Source organism: Cavia porcellus, unplaced genomic scaffold (genome assembly GCF_034190915.1).
Source record: "Cavia porcellus strain 051 isolate PalLab524CR breed Dunkin Hartley unplaced genomic scaffold, mCavPor4.1 scaffold_26, whole genome shotgun sequence".
NCBI lineage: Eukaryota > Metazoa > Chordata > Mammalia > Rodentia > Caviidae > Cavia > Cavia porcellus.
The window spans coordinates 44,154,026-44,176,589 of record NW_026947509.1 but is presented as its reverse complement, the minus strand read 5'-3'; the positions used below and the strand labels follow the sequence as shown (position 1 = coordinate 44,176,589).

Below are 22,564 nucleotides of genomic sequence, written 5' to 3'. Positions count from 1 at the left end.
GGAGAGGCTGTGAGCAGCAGCCCACAGGAACAAAACTCCCCCTTTAAGGCTTGAGGCCTTTGGAAGGTGTCCGGGAGGCTGCCCCACCACTGAAGCTGTCATCTTTGAAGTGCCCTGGGCCAAAGGCACTTATTTTCTCTCTACCCTTGTCCTGTTTTCTCCAAATATGGTTTCCCATCCCAAATCACCTGTAGCAGCTACTGAAGAGTTTTGTTGTAAGATTTCAGGCACTGTTGTCAGAGAGGAAAGAGGCTCACCTAGTATCCCAGGAATGAAGGACCAGCCCCCCTGGGTCCCCTGAAACCAGAGCCCCTTTCCCTGGAGCAGACCCCTTGCCACTCCCCACAAACGCTGGCTCCTCACTGGTCTCGGCCTCGCAGTGCTTATCTCCACAATATCCACACACCCTTCTTGGCTGGGGTTACGAACAAATTCCACTCAAAAGTTTCTAACCACTTCACTGGGAACAAGAGACCTTCAAGGGCCCTGCCGTTTGTTTTATTTAATAATAATCTTAAAAGAACACGATCTACTTTCCCAGAAAGCGCAGGGATGCAGGAAGGACAGCAGAGACCACCAACCTCCTTGGTGGCCAGCTGCGCCCAGTGAATGGCCCCTTATCTCAGCTGCAAGCCAACTTTGCTCTGCCAGCCTGAGCACGGTGGGTTCCAGGCACATCCATCCATTCCGAAAAGAATCTACAGCATCTGAAAACCAAAACTACTGGTGCTTTCCAAGCCCTTCAGTTAACATTGCTCAATGTAGTTAAGAGGAGGGAATGCAAATGATTTATATTTCACTGGCTAGGTTGAAGAAACTCAAGGGAGATGTGTTCTGCTTCAAGACAGGGGGGGAAAATCCCCCAAAAACTGTAATGCAAAGGCTTTGTAGTATTTTTAAACCTTTGATTCAGTCCATATGTGACATCCGAACACCGCCAAAGACTGTTACAACACACACACACACACACACACACACACACACACACACACACACACTCACTCCTAGCAGGAGAAAAAAGTTGGGTCTCAGCAGCCCTTGTGTACAGGGAGGCCCGGCTGGGCTCTTGCTTTAAATTATAGAGTATTGAGGGTCCTCCTCCTGAGCCATTCTGCGTGGTCTTCCCGCGTTCGCAGGCGCCTTTAAAGGGGGGATCATGTTAGAATGAACAGGAAAAAACTTTGAGGGGCTTACCTGGTTGGCCTCTCACTTCAGGTCCTGAAAAGCAGAGAGCTAAGAAAACCCAGGTGAGAGGAAACAGATCCATTTTGGAGAGGGAAGCTTTCTCCAGGGCTGGGCTTGTAGGATTCTTGTATAATTATAAGTCTTTGTGTTTTCTGTCTCTCTTATTTTCTTCCTGGCAGTGTCTTCTGCAAAGGTCTCTAACGGTCAGCGTTTCCCTCCAGGGTCCTGGCGACCCTTCTTCACCTTTATTCTTGCTGGAATCCCCACCTCACCCGAGGAGGGCAGTTCTTGAAATCAGCCAAGAGGGTTAGAACGGGGTTTGTCTCAAAAACCAAAATGCATCTACGCTCTCCAGTTCCTCAAAGTGTCATTTCCTTTATCTTACAACATCGCGAGTATTTCCCGAAAGCCAAGCGTAAAATAGTAAGGATAATAAAAATCAAAGCCAAGACTTGCCTCGGGCATCACCCGGGCCCCAGGCAGCCGTGCGATCTCGGAGGCGAAAACTGATCCCCGCGCCCAGGCACCGGGACGGACCCGCGGGCGGAGGCACCGCTGGCCGGACAGCCGGGGTGGGAGGCGGGCGCCGGCTCCCGTCTTCGCCGGGCTCCCCTAGCGGGAGCCTCTCCCAAGACTACACCCGCTCGGCCAGCCTCTCGAGGGGAGTCTGCGGAAGGAAGCTGCGGCGGCGGCGGCTGCGAGCGCTGGCTGCCGGAGCCGCGGCGGTGCCGGGATCGCCCGGGAGAGCGCGCCCCTTTCCGAGCGGGCTGGCGCCCGCCCTCACCTCCACCTCGCCGAGGGGCTGCGCATCTGAGGATGTGCTCTCAGGGCGGGCTGCGGGCCGGTGCCTCGCTCGCCTTCTCTGCCTCCCCGCCGGCTCCCCCCTGCCTTTTCAGGCAGAGCAGCATGTGGATGTCAGAGCCGCGGCAGAGCTATCCGATTACGCGCCGGCTCAGGACCCGCCCCTTCTGTGTTCCCGATTAAAGAGGCAGCCGCGGAGACGCGCGGCGCAGAGCCGTGAGCCGCGGCACCCAGCTCTGCCGGTGAGGGGGCGACTTTGCCGGCCGCCGCCCGAGCTAAGCGGAGGCAGCTCGCGCCCCGCCGCCCCCTTTCCCTGCGCACCTCCGCGCGGGGTCGCCAGGTCGCTGGGGCGTCGCGCCCCCGGGCACCTCCAGGGCGCACTGCCCTTGGCGGCGTCGCCCTCGCTGGAGGGAAACTCAGCGAAACTGAGGGGCAACCCTTGTTCGTCTGCTTTCTGTGACTCCGGTGCCACACACGCTGAACGCAGCACAATACCACGCTCAATGGCGCTGCCGGAGGAGTCGGGTGGCGCACCGCGGCGTTTGCGGCAGGAGTCAGCCGGCAGCTCGGCCATGTGTTCGCGCAGGCAGCAGTGCGTGGCGGCGACACACACTGTCAGCTCGTGCTGAATAGAACCCCAAACACCCCCTGTAATTGCCGCTCAGATCCTTTGTTGTGTCCCAAACAGACTCCCCTGCTCTCTGGCTCAGGACACAGTTAGCCCTGCGCCCTTAACTTGTGGCCATAAGACCGAGGAAGACTTTTCAGTGAAAAATGTCTCCAGGTGATTAGAGTGGACCCCCCTTTTTCCCAAAATTCAGGTGCAGGAAGCTTCTTCTCAGATCCTTACTGTAGCTTTCTGTTTGCATCCCCCCTCCCCCACGTGGTCACATGCAGAGAGAAAGACTACAGCAGTATAGTATACCAATTCCTTTTAAGTGGAGGCGTGAAACTGTTTGCAGGGAGCTGCGAACACTCCCATCTTTCCTTATGAGGATGGCTTGTCGGATTCCAAAGGTCTCCTTCCTGGGCACCTCTTAACTACTCCATCATGAAGACCGAACAGAACCGCCTGAATAACATCCTCCAACTCCCCTTTCTGCCAGTCTGCTGAGGAAGAAAAATAAAGTTTGGGTGGCAGGAAACACACACCTCTGGCTCTGCCATGTTCACTTTGCTTGTACTTGTGGATTCTTCTGGGTGGTTTCCTTCCTTATCTGGACTTGCCATTAGCTTTGTTGATCACTTTTAGTGTTTGAAAAATCTGTAACTCCCACTTGCATGATATTTACACTGAGATAACCAAAACAAAATTGAATCAGAAGTGATTTGCAACTAGTTGAGCCAAGCCATAGAGAGATTTCACAGTGGAAATCCGCAGGCTGATTATCACACTGCTGATCTCAGATGCTGACTACAAAGGACAGGGAGCAGAGGCCTCCACCCCAGCAAGGCTACCTTTCAGTCCCATTTCTCCTTTCTCGCCTTCCTTCTCTACTCCCTCCTTCCCTCCTTTCCTTTCTTGGCTTGAGAGCTCATCCACATTACTAAAAACTTCATATTTACATTTTTCCTAGTTAAAGTTCTATAGTAAAGAATGACTCCTGACCCCAAATATTTGATGAAGTAAAGAGGCAGTTGCTCTTCTGAATGGTAAACAGAGAGTCCTGCTTATGGTCATTACCGAGATGCCAATCAAAGGACAAATAACACTATCTGCAAGAAAGGGTCATTTGGTCACTGAGTGTCACCTCCCCCACCAGCCTCAGGTATGCTCAACCATCCTAGCAAGTGCTTCAGGTGGCAGAATCCTGCCTCGAGAACACTAAAGCCGCAGTTTAGGTGAAGGGCATAGGGAAAAGAGAAAGAGGAAAAGGAAACTGAAACCATGAGGACCCTGGACTTCTGGCTTTAGGGCCCTCAGCGTTGAGGGTCTTCATTAGGCTACTCCCAGGATCCTTGGTCCAGGCAGGACGAAGTCAGGGAAGGTCAGTTTCAGTGCTGTGTCCCTGGGCCCAGCTTCCAGCACTGAGCATTCATTCATTTTCAGAGAGGCTGTCTCACTAACTTACTTCCTGGAAGGTTCTGCAGTACTGCTGCAGGACCTCTCCGCAGTCCACTTGCATGGAGGCCTCACTTTCCACAGCTGGGTGAGGGAGGACAGCCTTAGGTAAGGAGCCCTGAGGGTTCCAAGCAGCCAGAGCATTTTCCAGTCCTCTAGGGGGCAGCACTAAATAAATAATGCCAACTCGACTTGTGGTCATCTTGGTGGTGCTTTTTCCTTTCCAGAGCTCAAAGTGCTCCATCAGACCAAGGAAACTGGCGAGCTTTCCCCAGCCGGCTCTGAACATGAGTCCATGGGTCCAGGGAGGGCTAAGAACTGCTTCAATCCAGGACTTCCAAGAACTCTTGGGAATGCTGCAGAAATCCCGCGTGTGCCTCATGGAAAATGAATCCTTAGGGAAATTCTCCAGACTGGGACTGGCTCAGACCTGCCAGCCTTGTTTTGTCTGGACTAGAATCTCAGGGGTTTGGCTGTATACAACCAAATTTGCTCCACCAGAGGCGCAGTGGTGAGGAGCCAGGCTCCACACTTTTCTGTAGGGTGGAAGGCCTTATCCTTGATCTTAGTTAGGGAAGCCTGCCTACCACCAGGCTAGTCTCAGCCTTGGAAATAGCAGGCCTACAGACTGAAACACAGACCTGGTTAGAAAAGAGCTAACCAGTGAAGCTGGTATTCCTGACCACACCACTCACCTAGGACACTCCTGAAATGTGGATAATAATAGATAATCCCGTACCACATTCCAAACCAATGTGGTATGGAATTATCTATTATTATTCACAATTAAGGAGTAGGAGTAGGCTTCCCTCACTGTATACAGCCAAACCCCTAAAGATTCATTTAGGGGTAGGAAGTGGTTCCCAGCTTTATCTTGGGACCTTCGGCAGCCTTCACAGCCCAGATCTTGTTTGAAAACTCTGGAAAGAGCCAAGGATGTAGCTTAGTGGAACAGCTCCTGCCTGGCAAGCACAAGATCCTGAGTTCCATTTTTGTTAGAAATAAAACAAAACAATCGCCGTGGGGGACAGAAGGTTTGAGGGAAAGTATTCAAAAGACCAGTGGATGGCGTGGATGGGGCTGCATCTGGCTGAGGCCCCACCATCACGGTCAGCCTCTGAAACTTGATTCAGGTACAGCTTGGCTTTCTCTCTCTGTTCATTACATTGTACCTATCAGATGCTCACAGATGCATGACGATGCAGAAAGTACGGAAGCAAGTCAGACACAGAGGCCTTGCCTCCTGGGAACACAGAATCTAAAGGCTCCAGAAGTTTCACGCTTCTGCAGCAGACACTGGCTGTCACATGGTGCTTCCCTTCCTCGAGGCCTCACATCAACAAGCTCTCACCCCTGAAAGCAGCAGATACGAGGCATCATCGCATTTTAATCTATAATTTACCACCCTGCCCTTGTTACTGTTTAGCTACATCTGTCTCAGAAGCAAAGAGTCAGTTAACATGTAATGGTCCTCGTGTTTTACTCGCTCTTTTGTCTGACACTGAAGTCCAGGTTTTCCAGTCAATCACTTTGATGAAAATAGCCAATGTTTGTTTTCAACATTCTTGGACACTATCTAGCAGCTTCTATTTGGTATCATTCTTGGTGGATTCCCAGAATCCTTGAAGATGTCCATAAAGTACTGAAATCTTCACTCCAAACCTTGTGTGTATTACATCTCATCCTGAGATGTGGACATCAGGTCTGGCAGGAGCCAGAAAGAAACAAAATGAATGAAAACAAAAGAAACAGAATAAACAGCAGCAAAAACGCAGCAGCAACACATGCAGATGCAAACATCCCTAGAGTCCTTGGCAAAGAGAACTAAAAAAGCATCATTTCCTCCACCTTGATTGGCTTTAGCAAGAGCTACATCTCCCTCTGCTACATGGATGGATTTTTTTTGGTGCTTTAGTGCATCAAAAAAGACCCAGGCAGCCCCTTGCCTTGAGCACTGCTCCCTGGAACTCTCCAGCACTCTTCCTGCAAGGACAAAAGGGCCTGTGCCTTTAAAGGTGACTACTTGATGTTTAAAATGTGGCTCGTGTGATTGGTTTAGTTTTCATTACATTTCATTAATTTAAATTGAAGTTGTGATTACCAGCCACCATGTTGGACAGAGCAGCTTTTGAGACCAGCGTTGGATACTTCCAGTGGAGGCCTGTGGAGACCCACACCGTTAGGAAGCTGAAGACACCTGTGGAAGCTCCAACTGCCCCGGCGTCTTTACAGTAGCTGATCCCTGTCTATTGTGCTGTATCCTTTCCTCTGCTCTCCTGTGTGGCTTTTACAGACATTCACAGGGAATCAAAGCTTTCTGGTGCCCTGCAGGGTCCTGGCCTCAGGTCCAGGGAGTAGCAGTGACCACAGAAAAGCCAGAAACCCTGAGGTCAGGGCGGATGGCTGTGATTTCCACTTTGGTATCAAGTCTGTTAGCCAGTTTGAAACAGTCCCCTCACCTGTAGAATGAGGGATCTCATTGAATGTCTTTCACCCCTTGATGGTTTTGGAGTTTGGCTAGAGTTCTCTCCTAATCCCATCCTCATTCCTGAATTTAAAAGTGGTTTTAGCCTGAATCCCACGGGCCACCTTCATCTTGACATTTTAATAATCAGTTATCCTTAAGATATTAATGCATGATTGGGGCTTAATTAGCTATTCTATCATCATGGGCTTGCACCGAGCACCTTTTCTCCAAGTGATAGTGAGGATGTCAGGTGTTTTGACAGCAATTGCAGGGGAGATATTTTTGGACGAAACCTTTTTTAGCTCCTCAAAAATAATTGAATAAATGAAAGATTCCAGGAAATCACAAGCAAAACTCAAGAATTTATTTGTAATATCATAGCATTTTATAGGAAATTTTAGGGTCATGATCCAAAACTTTTATCATTCAAAAAATTCTTATTTTGGGAAACTAAGACAATTCCTATTCACTTACTGAATTCAAAGGCCAATTTTCTTCTACCCCAAATTTTCATCTCTTTTCCTTCATTTGAATGCGTGTGAACCCTATCAATTTCCCACAGATTTGTAAGGGAGTTTTTTTCTTATTTGTTTGTTCGTTTGTACTGTTTTCAGATTTGTAACCTGTGACTTACAGTACTTTAATTAGGCATCTATATGTCAGGTGATTGTTACATTAGGATGGCAAGAGCTGCTAATTTGAGCATGAAAGTCGTGATGGAAAGGCAGGAGTCAGGGAGCTGACCTTTTGCTATTGAGGATCCTCCAGGGCGGGTTAATTCACACCCACCAAAGTCATTAGTTCTCACTCTCTTCCTTCATATTTACTCCTACACAGTTTGCTGAGCTGCCAATCACACAGCGGCTTCCAGGGAGCACACAGATGCAGACGTGGACGCAGAGGGGCCTGCATGGTGCTTCTGTCTGCAAGGACTGAGACATCCGTAGAGATGCAATGTCCTCTTCTGTCTCCAGACTTACTCATTTTCCAAATTTGAGAGCGATGAGCGAACATCTTAAAGAGAATTCCAACAGCACACGAAGATCCTGAATGAGGAGTTCACACTCGCTGCCCAATGCTGCAGGTCACCTTCTCTTTGATGCAGGTTTTGGGAATCTTTCCAGAGACACTGAAATCATACCCAAGTTAAAAGCAGAGACGCAGTTCTTGTTTTTCTTCTGCAGCTTTCTTCCTTCAGCTCTTTTCTCTGCCGCTTCCTCTCTTTTAGCCCAAAGCAGTAATGATATTGAAAACCATTAGGGGGCAGCTGTGACCGAAAAAGGAAACCACAAGCGAAAATGAATTGAAACCTTAGAGGAAGCAATGCAAAAGGAAATGAAAGGAACACTAAGGAGGCAGAGCAGCCAAAGAGAAAAAATGAAAAGCAAAAGGAAGTAAATAATTCCAAAGCATTACAAAATAAAAGGAAGTGGCGAGTGAGCTAATGGTATTAAAAGCTAAAGGCAGTGTGTGTGTTAGTGAGTGGTAATTTTCAAAGGCCAGGGAGTCATGTGAGGAAGTGTGTGTGTGTGTGTGTGTGTGTGCGTGCGTGCGTGCGTGCGTGCGTGTGTGTGTGTGTGTGTGTGTAAAGCAAATGTGTAGATTGTATTGGTTCATCCTTAGTGGAAAGTAGGGGGTTATCTTTCTGTGAACCGGAAGACACTTGTCACACGGCACTTTACCTTCCCAGGACCTGTTTGAAACTGATGTGTTCTGGGCCTTCTGTTCCTCTGGGCTTTGTCATGTAAAGGGTAGGTGGGGGAGGAGCAGCTGGTTCCGCTGCATCTTCTGCATGTTTAAGAATGCTTTCAGCCCTCAGCAAGGCAGGGAAATGAGCCTGGATATAAAAGTGTAATTCTATTTCTCTCAGCAGCAGACCTCAGGAAACAGGTTTGTTTCGACGAGGATCCCTAATCAAAGTGCTTTCAGGTGTACTTCGGGCAAACCTCCCCTGGTTTCAGCAGGTTAACTTCATTAAAGCTCCTCGCAGCCGCTTTAATGTTTCCTAGCCCCCTCCCCCAGGGTACATTAAGCAGAAACAGCCTCTCGGGGGATTTCTGTATCCTGATGTTTTGCATTGTGAGTGGGACGCAGGGGCTTCATTTGCGCGGGAACAACATTAAATGGAAAAGTGCTTCTAGAACACAATACATGTGTTCAATTTGAGTTAATGTCTTCTTGTCTTTCTAATCCAAACTTCCACTCCCCAACTTCAAAAGAAATGGCAAAAACTTAGGGAAACCTGATCCACAGCCACCATATCCCACTTAGGAAAAGGGGGATCAACTGCTGCTGATTTGCTAAATCTGATTCAGAAGACAGGTGCTTTCCCAGTGCCATTCTTCAGAATCTTGTGGAGACTGCATTTCAGAGCTCAAGGCACTGGTGCTCAAACACCTTTCACAGTGAACTGGATCTACTGAAGATCCGGGATGGACAGGGGCCACTTTGCACATGCTAAGATTATTAAAGGAAAAACCTGGGAGTCACTTACTCAGGAAACCCCCAGAACTGGCGAAGCTAGGACTTTCTCAAGTGAGAAATTTTTATGAATCGGTAAATTTCAATGTGAGCTATTTAAAATGGGTCATTTTTGCAAAATTTGGAGTTTCCCCAGAACCTAAAGTGAGAAGTGAGAAGCTTTATTTAATCTAATCTGCCTTTAATTCCCTGTTTCTGTGCCATGGATTCTTAAAAGTTTAGTTTCGAGAAGTTTTAAAATCCATGATGGAAACTTGACTGAACCAAAACCTCTCTGATCAAAAGGCTTTTTAAAAAGTACCCCAAGTATAATCTCAAATTTACTTGACTTTGCATCACTTTGGCAAGAATATAGAAAATGAAAATATCATGCATTTGACTTCCCATTTTGTTTGCTCATAGTTTAGAAGAAATAAATATAATTTTGAGCTTGTGACACAACTGACAGTATATTTTCTTCTTGCTGTATCTGATAGTATTATCACAAATACCGTGACTTCACCAATACTGAGTTCTCCAAGCCCTCAGAAAATGGAAAAGTTATGCTTTCTAGGACAAGGTATATTTGAAGGCAAGACAGTACGATCACATTAATAATTAGTTTAACAACTCAGAACCCTGAACACCCAGTTTCTGCTTTTGCTTTTTGTGTTGACACTACATTCCTTGCATCAAATCCTTTATTATTGCTGTGATTCTCTTGCCTTGCTAATAAAAGGTGTCTTGTTATTCTGTAGGAATGGTCTTATGGAACCATTCAGGTGAATCTACACTTGATATAAATCTCCACTTGGTATTTACTTATTATAAAGCAGGGCCTTCAATAATGTAAAAGGTATTACTGAGGATGTACTATTTGCCAAACTCTGCATGGGTTGAATGAAAGTCGGTTGTTATGGCTTGTATCTAGGTGTCCCTCTAAAGCCTCATGTGGTTCCAGGTGGTGCTTTGGGGAGGTGGCTAGACCATAGGTGTTTGGTACTGGATTAGTCCACCGAAGGACTTATAGCTTGGGATGATACTGAGAAATAAAACCTGGTGAGAAGAAGTGGGTCACAGTGGATGTGGCCCGAAGGGGTACACATCCTTTCTCACCCAGTAATTCTTCCACTGTTTCTTGCCTACCCTGCCTTGGACTGTTTCTCCTCTGCCATGCTGCTCTGGAGCCAACTGAGTATGGATTTATAACTGTGAGCTGAAATAAACCTTTCCTCCTTTAACTTGTGGGTGTCAGGTGCTGTACCCAAGCAACAAGAGAGCAACCAATATGCCAGTAAAATGCCTGTTGACAGGCATTTTACAGAGGGGGATGGGTAACACTCAGTATGACCAGGAGCAGGATCATTTCAGGCCGGGATAGTGAGTGGTCCGACGAAAATAATGTATTGGAATGTGTTAGGGACTAATAAACCAACAGACAGGAAACCTGGTTTAGCCTTTCTATTACTCAGGGCTTTAATACAAGCAAACAGCCCAGCTCAGTCTCAGTCTCTTCAAGAAAGCGTTATGTGACATGGGTGTTTTTCAAGGCTGAGATTGGTGAAATCAACGTAGAGAATTATGATCAACACCTTTAAAAAAGTAATAGTTCTGCATAAAATAAATGGATGTTTTGTTTCATGAAACTTCTTTCCACATGTACACACCTATAGAAATACACACACATTCCACTGACTCATAAACACAAGAGTTCTGTGTTATGTGTAAAATGTATTACTTTTTGTGGGTTGCAGTGGTTTAGATGACTCTGAAATATTTTTAAGCTTTTAAATTCTGATTCCATTACATTTTTATAGCAAGAGCCCAATATAGTGTGAGTTTTGCTTGATTTTACTTATAACTAAATAAATAGTATCGCTCATCAGAGAATCCCAGGGTTTAACTCAGTGTCAGGTACTATGATTGGTGTTTGATAAATGTTTTCCAAATTAATGAAAAGGAGATTTATATACTAGGTCTTATAATAAATACAGGAGCCTAAGATGAATCACCAAAAAACATACCAATCAATGTATCAAAATAATTTATTATATTTCCAACATGTCAACCTTACACAAGAAATTCAAAATTATATTACCCTTTCTTCTGGGACTATCATTTCTTAGGATTTTTAGAAACTGCTGTGATTAAAAGAAAAAAGAGGGCTTAAAATATTTTCCAATTAAGACCATAATCCAATAAACTTTTTGGGCTGCATAAAGACAGGAATTAGTAGGGAAAATTTTCTACTTCCTGTCTTTGAGGCACAGGTGATTCTGCCTTCATAAAAATTCTTCTGACCTCATGAATTTTTTTTTCTAAGTCATCTTTTTTTCAGGACAGCAATAATCTTACTTTAACACAAACTTTTTCCTTAGTTATGGCTTCACTAGTAAGCTTTTTGGTCTCAGAATCACTTTTGAAGATTATACATTTGGGAGAACCAGAGTGAGAAGATCCCACTGAAGAGTCAATGACACATCATCTTTAAGAAAGGCAAGAGTCAACGAACCCTGTTCAGAACCCAACGCACATGTCCCTGAGTTAATTTTCAAGTCCATTTACTTAATTGCCTGAAAATCCATGGCCAGGCAAATTGACTCAGAGTTTAGGTTTGCTGTACCCCAACCTTCTGTAACTCTGCCCTCCTGCCTTCTCCAAAACAAGGCAGAAACACAGAACCAAGGGGGAAGAAACATCAGACAGACAGCGCCCTCCTCCCTTCCCAGCTTCCCCCCAGCATGCACTGGTCACGGCTGTGTGTCTGGGAAGTGACACTTGGATTCTTGCAAAAATGCACTCTTGATATTTAATAATGGAAAATCAAAATCATATTTTTATTAATCAAAGTACATCAAAATAATTTAAAAGAAGGTAATGTTCGAAGAAAGACCCTATAGTATTTTTAAAGTTAATAAGAGTTCCAGCACGATCAGCCCATTCAGTTTAGATGGTAATGGAACTGACAAAAGCAAATGCTTCTTTGGTCCTGAAACTACTAGCTGAAGACCTCGAGGTGTAAGAATCATGAAGGTGCCTTTGTATCACTGTAGGGCCTTTATTTATGTTGTTGCTGTTATCATTCCTGTTACCAGCAGTGAACTCGTCTAAGTCAGGGAAATTCAGTGTCTGCACACTTTGCGTTGCCAACTGCAGGTCCCAAATGCAAACCCATTCATGCGTTTCCCGAAGTTGCTCCAATTTTGTAGATTTTTTTCACTGTAGAGTCACTCATAGCATCATTTTAGCAATGACACTGTGCTGAAGATATGCTAAGACTCATAATTTTGGGGGGTAGCTAAAGTTAACTGCTCTCATCATTCTGCGCTACGACACCCAGCTGACGCTGAGTGATGGCAGTTTGCAGTTAAACAAATGCAAAGCTGTGTGTAGGCTCTGGTGCTCACTGTGATGGAAGATTTCAAAGTCTTTTGAGCTGCTGTCTTTAAAATGCTCATCAGGGCAATTCCATTGGAAAACTGTTATGATAGTTTTCGTATTTTAATCCTTTATGTTCAAAGGTAGCATGTTAATGGAAATCCCAGATCCAGTGAAAATGATTTCATAAAATCAGTTTGAGCAAATGCTGCTGTGGTATTGTTAGAATAATTAAGAACAAAAAACTCAAGACGCCCCTTGGAGGTGGTGGTGGAAGGTTTGTTTAAAGATGAGGGAGGCACACACTGTGGATGAGTGTCAAGCCTGGGATCCCACTAAGTGTTTCAGACAAGGCCCTTTACTTCTTGCTAATTGCAAAATAAACAGAACCCCTGCTCTAGAGTTGTTTAGACAGCCTTTCTGCCTACGGGTACAGGGACGTCAGTTTATTTATCACACAAAGAGTTGTTGGCTGAGGCAGAAATTAAACTGTAAACCTCTGACACCATGTTCTTTGCTCTCACTACAGGGCAATATTCATCCTCGAAACTCAAGCTCTTCCCACAGTTTTCCAGAGTCTTCTTTACTCACACAAGCACAAAAGTGCTCGGTAATATATTCCAAAAGAAATCTTGCAACGTGCCCCAAATTAGCATCAGCTGGCCAAACTGAGTCTGTCACCAGGATGGTCAATAAAACAAAACAAAAAAAGAGTTTTCACTATCATAGTAAAAACACGTCTCCTTGCAATAGCATTGCTGAGCACCTAATTGTTCCTGGAGTATAGAGTGTTAGTGTCCCTAAGCACACTAGTTAAACTGCCAAACAGCAAGGGAGGGACAGCCCCAGGCATGACATTCACTGATAGGAAGGTCACAGTGTTGAGTGATATTGCGCCTGTTAGCACAGCAAAACTCCTCCAGGATCAAGCAGGGGGTGTATTTGGTGAGAAGAACCACTGAGTGCTATTTCCACTAGTTCCAATGGGAGCCAAGTTAAATAAACCAATGTCCATTGACATACAGACAAGTTGTCATTATTAGTCTTGTAACATTTTCAAACATTAATATATCTCCGTTTTTTTCTTGTGGGTGTTTTCACCAAAAGGAAAACTACCATGCATAACTCAAGGAGAGACAGGCAAAATGGAAAGACTGTCATTTATCAGCGTTGCAAGAAAGTTATGTTATGGCTTGGAACTTTAACGTCCTGTGAAAGCCTATATGTAAAGGCTTGGCTGCAGCCTGTGGTGAGATTGGGGGCGGAACCTTTAAGGGGTGGAGCCTACTGGAAGAAAGTTAGGTTTTCGGGGGTGTGGCCTGGAAGGTGGAATTGTAACTCCTGGCCACCACGAAGTTCCCACCAATGTGTTCTAATCTGCCAAAGGCCTGGAAAGATAGAGCCAAGTGACTACAGAATGAAACCTTTGAGACCATCAGCTAGAATAAATGTTTCCTCCTTTCAAATTGGTTTTCTCTGTCACGATGATGGGAAGCTAACACATGTTTTACTTTACTCTGTGGGTTTGTTTCTTGCTCTATAAAATGAGAGGGTGGGAATACATTGGTCTTTTATTTTCTCTTTTTATTAGTACATGTTTGCAGTATATAATGATTGCATTTATCGTTATCTGCACATGTACATAACACATCTTGATTCTGTCTTCATCCCCTATCCCTCCTGGGCCTCTCTGTTTGTTCCCCTTCCCATTTGCAAAAGCTCTATTTTCATTTTTCTCCAGTTCTATTTTTTCATCCTTTGTACACTTCCTTCCATCTTTTATTTCCCTTCCCATAAGAAAAAAAAAAAAAACCCTCCCTACTTCCTATTATCTTTTACTTTGATCTTTTCTTACATTTAGGTTATCTACTATAAGAGAAACCATGTAATATTTAAGCTTATGTGTCTATTTATTTCTGTTATTTTGGATTTATTTCAAGGTGCCTCCACTTATCTATGACTGCTTCAATTTATCCTTCTTTATGGTAGAGTAGTACTCCATTGTATATAAATACCACATTTTTATCCATTCACCTGTTGATGAATAAATAGGCTGTTTCCAAGACATATCTATTATGAATTGTGCTGCTATAAACATGTATATGCACATATCCCTGCAACATGATATCTTTAACTCTTTTGGGAAGATACCTGGAAAGGGAATAGCTGGGCCAATTAGAATTTCTATTTTTATTTTTTTGGGTTTTCCACGGTGGTTGTTGGACTGATCATCACAAATGGTCCTCTTACCTTCCATAGCTCTTTGAGGATGAGCTCCTGGACATTTGTATTACCAAACACCTCTCAATGTGTGTCATTCATGTGGCAGTTGACTGTATGGCTGTAATGGTTGCCCGTGCTTTGGAAAGAAAAACCTGGTGATTTATAGGTTAGAACCTTTTGTCCTAAAGTCACAGGATTAGGTACTGAGGCAGAATATGAGTATCACGTGCATCAAAGGTTATGACCACCCTGGGCAGAATCCAATAAGACTGTGCCCTTGAGTGCACGAGGGTTTCCATCTGAGCCAGCAGCAAGCTCCCTTCTCCTGGAGTGTTCTGTGAGTCACAGGTTCTTGGGGCTCCTGACCTGGCCCCTCAGGAAGACTGAGTTGTTAGTGGAATCAGAGTCCAGGCTAGGGTCTTTTTTTTTTTTTTTTCTTTTTAGTGCCGGAAATTGAACTCATGACCTCACACTTGCCAGGCAGGCAGGTGCTGAGCAGCTGAGCTAAATCTTAGGCCCTAGGCTAGAGTCTTTAAATGACTATAGAAAGGGAATTTAGTTCAGTGCAAAGTGGAAGTCCTGGTGAGCACAAAGGTAATTTTGAGGTGACCAAGAAGTATCATTGTACAGCCACAACCTCAGGCCATTTCCCTGAAACATACTAAACGAACAGTGATATGGAATCACGGCCAGTGATAAGAAAGTGTGATGCTCCGTGTCTTAGTTACTTTTCTCTCATTGTTGAGACAAAATACCAAATTAAGGAAGGAAGGGTTTATTTCTTACAATTTTGTGGCACAGGGATAGCTGTTCATGGTGGCTGCAAACACTACCCCACCCCGTTTTGCTGGGGCGAGTTTTGTACACTCTTCTTGGAGAGGTGGGGTATATCTCACAGTAGATGTGGCCATGTGATATGCGGTAGCCACCAAACACGGGGGGGAAGTGCCATATGCCACCTGTGCGCATACACTCGGAGCACTACTGTGGGGCTTTCCACTGCCCTTTTCCCGGCCACAGGAATGGCCTGTACCCAACAGGGGCTGCCACATCGGCCCAGCTCTCAGCACCAAGGTGGTGCCAACTGCAGATGAGCTGTGCCCATGAGTTCCAAGGGTGAAGCAATCATTTTTATGCTGTGAGTCACTGAGATTTAGGGGTGCAGGCTGCCATACAGCTTTGCGTTGTGTGGTCGTTCCCCATGATTCTGGAACAAAGCGGTGGTGGCACTTGCTGCAGTTCTGAAGGGGGAGGGGCCTCAGCTGCCGTGGAATGGGCAGGGAGAGGCCAGAAGCCTGGTGGGGACGTCCCTGGCCACGCTGTACCCCAACCCTTCTGTCCCCAAGGAGAGTGGCAGTCACCTCAGGGAGACCCAGGAAAAGGACTGTTGCCCCCCCAGTTACCAAGCATTAAAAGCAGAAATGACCCTGAAGTGACCACAGGAAAGGAAGTGTAGGGCACGGGTGTGTGGCCAGAGTCCAGGAAATTCCACAGACTCAAGGCGTGGCTGACAATGAAACGAGTCCTTCTCCTCTGGAGAGGGAAGTGGGGTGGAGTGGGCTCTGAAGAGCCGACCTCTATTTCTAAAAAATGAAGAGAAAAGGTAGAAATGCCCCAGGATTTCTTCAGAGAAAATAAACTTTGAAATGAGTGGCCGTGGGGGTTTCCACCCGCTCCGGGTCATTGGTGACAGCGTCTGCCCTGGGAGACTTGAACTTCACGAGCTGAGGAAACCACCCAGCTTCGTGCTGCCAACTAGACTTCTCGAGAGCCTTCCCACGAGGCACAGTGAGCACGCTTTTCAGGAACCTGGTCCAGAGCTGGTGTGGACACAGCTCGCTGTATACTGGGTGGGTTGTGGTAAATGGTGTATTGGGGGGGGGGGACAGGATAGATGACCTCTTGGATGCTTCCAACACAAATAGATTAATATTCATTATTTAATACTATGACTCACTTCGTTAAAATGTCAAAATTGACTTAATTAAGGGAAACAAGTAGAATTAATTCTGAAATGGAAGCAAAAATAAAACAAGCAGAATGAAGTCCCAGTTGCAAATATCCCGTGATATCTCGTTTATTCTAGAAAGCACAGCAAGTTATAGGTAAGAATGAATCAGGGAAGATGTAAGCTGATGGCTGAGGTGCCCTGTGGTACCTTAGGCCACCTCGGCTAATCCGAACCAGGGCTGGCAAGTTTTGGGAGATGCAAGACCCTGGTAAGGGAGCTTCGATCAGAGAAAGGTTGAAAGGTATGAACGAGGTGAGGAAGTGATGGCCACTGTGTGCCAGGTCCACCAGGTCCGACCCTCCCACCAGGGGCTGGGACGATTCAGAGGACGAGCGACCACTCAGTGGTTCCCGGCAGGTGCCAGGGGCTCCAGGGGCGGACGTGCCAAAGCCTTGGCTCTACATTAATTTCTTTTTCATCCCGAACATTCGTTTTCTGTCTCTTGAGAGGATTCTTTTCCCCTAGTGTGACAAATTTTCCAATTTTGTAATGGAAGCCAGGAGAAAATGGAATTCTCTTTATAGAAATCCATTTCGTAGCCAAGTTTCTTGAGATGCATCTACTCCTGAAAGCAATTTCCTTCCTCCAGGTGGATGTGGCGGAGGTGTTTAAAGCCAGTTAAGTGGATCACTGACAATTTGCCCTCTGAGCTGGCGGGAGGTTGGAGAGCAAGGCCCCGGCGGGGAGGGAAGTGGCAGGGCCATTCTTGTCCTCTCTGAGCCCTTCCCTGGCTGGCTGCACTCAGCTGCTCTGCAGCCCAGTATCGCTGACCCAGGCAGGATGCAGGGGTTGGCTCAGAGGTGCCTGATCCCTGAGACCCCCATAATCACCCATCCTCTACTTCTCCAGCCAGCTTGGGGATCTGGCGGGTAAGATCTCCCCACAGCCCATCAGGGAGGTAGAGAGAAGACAAGTGACAGAGAATGGCGGCCGCATGGTAGGTGGCTGTCACAGGCCCGGAAGGCCACTGAGCACCTAAGGAACAGAGAAGGGTTATATAACAGGACTAGAACTCCAGGCTGGCTGGCGCCTTGCCCTGGCTTCTGTTCTACTAGTGCCTCTTTGGGGGCACATTTATGATTATGTAATGGCAAAACAAAGGCCCTTGGTAGTAAATTAAATTGGTTTTACACTATATGGGTGACTTGCACACAGCATGCGCCGCCAGGCTTTGACGCACTCCAACATGGGAAGTGTCTTCGAAGCATAACAACTGGCTCCTCTCCATCTGCTGAGTTCTCTGCTCTGTAAATGCTCAGGCGTGTTAGCAAGTGGAGCACATTTCAGAGCCATGCGAGGGGGGCACATGCAGGCCAGAAGGTAGCTCGTGGGAGGACCCAGACGATCCTTCAACTTTCCTGATCTAGAGAAGTGCTTCTACACACACACACTCACACACACACACACACACACACACACACAGGACGCAAATGAAGATAGGAGGGCTGGTGGGGAAGGAAACGGACAAAAAGTAAAAGTTTACCTCTAAGAAACTGACTGAAAGCCCCGCTAAGGCATGATAAAGAAAAATAAACATCTCCGGAGGGAACTAGCCAGAAAACAATGATTGACAAGCTCCAAAAAGGGCTCTGTAATTCTTCAGGAAAGCCTAATCTGCATCCTGACTTCCTCTTGAAGGATTCTATCATGGGGTCTCAGGATGCCATCTGTGACTGGCCCCACAGGTGACACACCTTGCTGGGCCTCTGTGACTGTGCCACCCGCTGCCCGAGCCCCCTAGGACCGAGATCCAGTGTGCAGAAATTGGCACCTGTTCTAGAGGCTAAATGGTTAGGAGAGGTGTGGCCTTGACTATGGTCGCAGGAGGAGCTGATGGATTCTGTGTCTGTACCCACAGGTACTGAATAGTGTAGTTGGACCCCACTCATCACAGCCTGGTTTCTGTCTGTTGAGAACTTGCTCTGATCTAGGTACCGTTCTGTTTTCTGGTGCAAGTCCGTTTACACTTTAGAATGCAGTAGGTTTATTGTTTTTACCCCTCATTCTTTTTGCGGTACTGGGGATTGAAGCCAGGGCTGTTTTTTAATTTTGAGACTGGGTTGCTGAGTTGCCAAGTTTTTCCCCAAGCTGGGTTTGAAGTAGCACTTCTCCTGCCTCGCCCTTCCAGGTGCTGACATTACAGGTGTGCGCCACCATGCTAATCCCCCCCCCAACTTTTTTACGGATAAGAATGAGACACAGAGAGGTAATACTTAGCCTAAAGTCACACAGATTGTCAAGACTTAAACCTATGGTCTTTACTGGGCACCAGAAATGGATCTTATAACCATGCACGTATACCTCAGTGCAGTTTTTTTAAAAAAAGAAGCCTGTGAATGAGTTAAAAGATGGACACACTGTACACACTCACACCTGAATTGACTGACCTAATCAGTCATGTGGATCTCAGAATGAAAATTCACTATTTGGTGTTCTATCCTTCTTTTAAATCTAGTGAGCAGAATGTCCCAACTAATACCAGTTGATCAAATAAAAGACCCTATCATCTATCAGTGCCATAAACTTTCAGGAGTTCTAAGCTTGTCTTCCAAGGATTTCTCATGTACTCACAAAGGAGTACCTAACCCTACTGAGAATCATAGGACGCCGGTGCCGAGGAATATAAAGAAGGTAGACTTTGGTGGGTGGGAGTGTGTGTGTGCCTGTGAGTGTGTGCACGCATGTGTGCATGCATGTATGTACAAAGGAGAAGAATTACCAGCAGACAATGTGGAGTGCAACATTAGATTCTGTGACTCAGGCATATGAGACGTGGGATGGAGAACAGATTCCAAATTTCTAACCATGCTTTATAGCTACATGACCACCTGAGCAGGCCAACTATATTCTCTCTGAAACACAGCATCATTTCAAATTGCCTTTCCCCTCTGTGTCGTAGGTACCGTGAACGGATTCACAAAGCAGCTGCTGCTTCTCATCATGGAGGGTTGGGGTTATGTGGCTTCCCTTTCTCCCAAAGGTGAAAGATAACTCTGGTCTTGTTCAATGGTTCATGACAGCGTTCGCTAAACCTTCCACTAGCGGGGGAGGGGGAGAAGTTCAACTCAAATTAGTTTAAGTGAGAGGGGAAATTCATTTATTCATGTAATCAGGAAGTTGGGAGTCAAGACACAGGTTGGTCCAGGAACACAAATAATGTCATCAGAGCATTAAGCCGTTGCTCGATAGCACTACGTGTTTGACCAAGCAGTCACGTCTGGTGTGTCTCAGAATGCCACTGATGATATTCCCAGGAAGGCTTTACTCAAGTGGCAGCCAATTTACCCTTCCACTGTAGCAATTCAATGGGAACAGGACTTCGGTCTCCCAGTGTCGGTTCAGCAGTCACTGAAAAGCTTGCAACTGGCCATGTGTGGGTGAATGGCCAGTACAGGCCAGAGGGTGGGATGTTCTGAATAGCCAACCTGGATGGCGTGCTCCCCTTACCTGAGGGTCTGGGTGAAACTCCATGCATGAAAACCCAACCCGGACTACATGGTGCTAGAGAAAATCTGCAATGGAATTAGGAGAGATTAGTAGGGCTGGAGATGCTAGACTGGCAAAGCCATAGCAGATAACACCTGTGTTTTCATGCCAAAGCTCTTCATTTTCCCTTCTCAGTGCTACTTAGTGTAGATGATAAGCAGTCATGCCCTAGAGATGGCGACCTAGGTGTGGCTGGTGAGGGCTCTGAACATGCCTGTCCTCCGGCAACTGCAGGGTTCTATGACTTGACTCCCACTCTCGGTAGCCATGCACACTTGCTTGGCTTTTATGGTTTACAAAGCGCTCCAACATCAAAACGATCACACCCGGTCTATTCGGCACTGTGAAAAGCATAGAGGGCAGACATTGTAATTCCTTTTCACTGATGGCAAAATGTCACCTCAGAGAGGTGGTTTGTCCAGGGTACATGATTGGGAAGAGCTGACCTAGCTGGGAGCCCAGGGCTTCAGCATTAAGGTACACACAAAACTTGAAAGCCTTCGTGTGAGTTTAAGAACTAATTCTGAGATCAAGCAGTGACTCAATCCTCAGGATAGGATTAGAGCTGGGAATTAGAGTTTGTGGCTACAAAGTTGAGTTTCCCAAGGAAATTCCTGTCTTCAAACCTGTCCAGACTGATGCCAAAAGTTCCTGTTTCAAAGTGCGCTGGGTAAGGACTAGGGCAGTTTGAGGACTACACTTGCGCATTTGATTTTCCAGGCGTCTTCTAAAGGAGCCAGCTCAAGACTGTGTGCTTATGAGTTACTGCACTTGTCATGAAAAGAGAATTAAAATACATGCTTGAGATGCTCACATTGGAGACGGCGATGCCGCTTGCAGACTGCTAATGTGGTGTCTGTCTGTCTTATTAATAACGCTATTATAATTTTTGCTAATGGTAAGTTAACTTCTTTTGGGGGATGCATGTTGTGGGGGAAGGGTGCAACCTCTTTTAGGAATTTCAGATGCTGTGGAACAGGATTAGAGGATGCAGTCACAATGCTGGAACTGGCTGCAGCCGCTAATTGGGCTCTCATCTGACAAGCACCTTATTACTTTCCAGGGGAGGGAGGAAAATAAAACAAGAAACCCAGACAATTAGAGACCAAACGAGATTAAACAAGCCCTTGTGGCTATAGGTATGGGTGTGTGGCGCTGCACCTTGCATTGTTAGCGACTCATGTATTATGAAGCACGGAGGGATGCTTGCTAATGGAATCATTCTCCCTCCTGGAGGGCGACTTGAACATTAGATTCTGTGACTCAGGCGTGGAAGCCTGGCTGTATTAGTGTGGGCACAATGATGGTTTCTGCTCTCACGGGGGGTATAGTGAGGCTTAATTAATTGTTGGGGAAGCACTTTGAGATACAGGGATGAAAGGCACTATATAATGACAATAATTTGCATCGGCAAGGTACATTTCTGCAGTGGAATTCCAAGCACTTTGCAAACATTAATTAACCCTCCCAATGCCCTGGCAAGGCAGGTAAGTTTTCCCAGGATACACTAAACAAACCCACCCTATCATGAGTGAGAGGGAGACTACTGCTATGAACTCACTTTATTATTTATTCTTGGTGGAAACTTCCAGAAAGGCTGATATGAACCCTGCTTCTCATTAGTCCAAGCGATCTGTCATTCGCTTTTGATTACCCACAAATAACGTATTCTGTGGAAGAGATAATCATTCTGCTTCGGGGACGAGTGTCCTGGGCAAAGTGAGTCATGAATGGCTGTCATTCCAATGGGTATTAATGCCTGTTGTCTCCCGTTCTGTACCCTAGTGCTTCCCTGATGCAGAGAATGGTGCGGTGTGGGTGACATCTTTCCAAGACGGTCTGCAGCCATCCTGGAGAAAATGCACCTGGTTTGTACTTTCCAACCCATGTAACCAGTGACTTCCTGGCCCTGCCTGATCACCTGCAGATCTGATATTTTGTTTTTGGGTTTTTCATCTCTGCTGTATGGGGAAATGGAGCTGAAGAATGGGGAGCGAGGGGTCTGGAATACAACCAACGTTCTAGCACCGTGGCTCTGTTATAGATCAACAGGGCAGAAGCCCCTGAGTGTCACCCCCAAACCTTAACTGCTCCAGAACTAAGACAGACCCAAAGTGGAGAGACCATCTGCCAGACAGACAAACGACCTCAGGTGCTGAATGGGAGGCTGAATGTGGGTCTGGAGTGGTGCTCCCACGGGCTCCATTGTTACCATGTCCTGGCTTTAATTCTGTGCCCACTCATTGGCCACAGCTTCCCAGATCGGAGAGGAAGAGAAATGAGCTTGCTGTGACTCCCCCAGGCACCCAGACTCAGGACGGCTGTCTCCTGAGCAGTCTTCTGGGCGGCAAGAGCATGGTGTCAAGGACAGATGCCAGGTTCCCACAAGCGGGTGTGTTCTCTCACCACTGCTCTCTGATCACAAGGAAGCAGTAGCACAGCCTCATGGCCTTGAGCTTAATTCTGACCAAAGGCAACTGCTGGCACCAAT

General features: G+C 46.3%; 1 protein-coding gene across 8 annotated transcripts in view; it reads right to left on the bottom strand.

Annotated features, from left to right (window-relative positions):
- Nrp2 (neuropilin 2) overlaps window positions 1-2,048 on the bottom strand; it is a 107,887-nt gene extending 105,839 nt beyond the window's left edge. For 3 of the 8 annotated variants that reach the window (XM_005005757.4, XM_005005758.4, XM_005005762.4), the window contains exon 1: window positions 1,195-2,045. In XM_005005757.4, the coding sequence (XP_005005814.1) occupies window positions 1,195-1,267 (73 nt within the window). In that variant the 5' untranslated portion in view covers window positions 1,268-2,045. Of the gene's footprint in view, window positions 1-1,194 lie in introns of all 8 variants that reach the window. The other 5 variants (XM_013157537.3, XM_005005760.4, XM_013157539.3 and 2 more) reach the window with 4 other exon arrangements.
- Window positions 2,049-22,564: the final 20,516 nt, after the last annotated feature.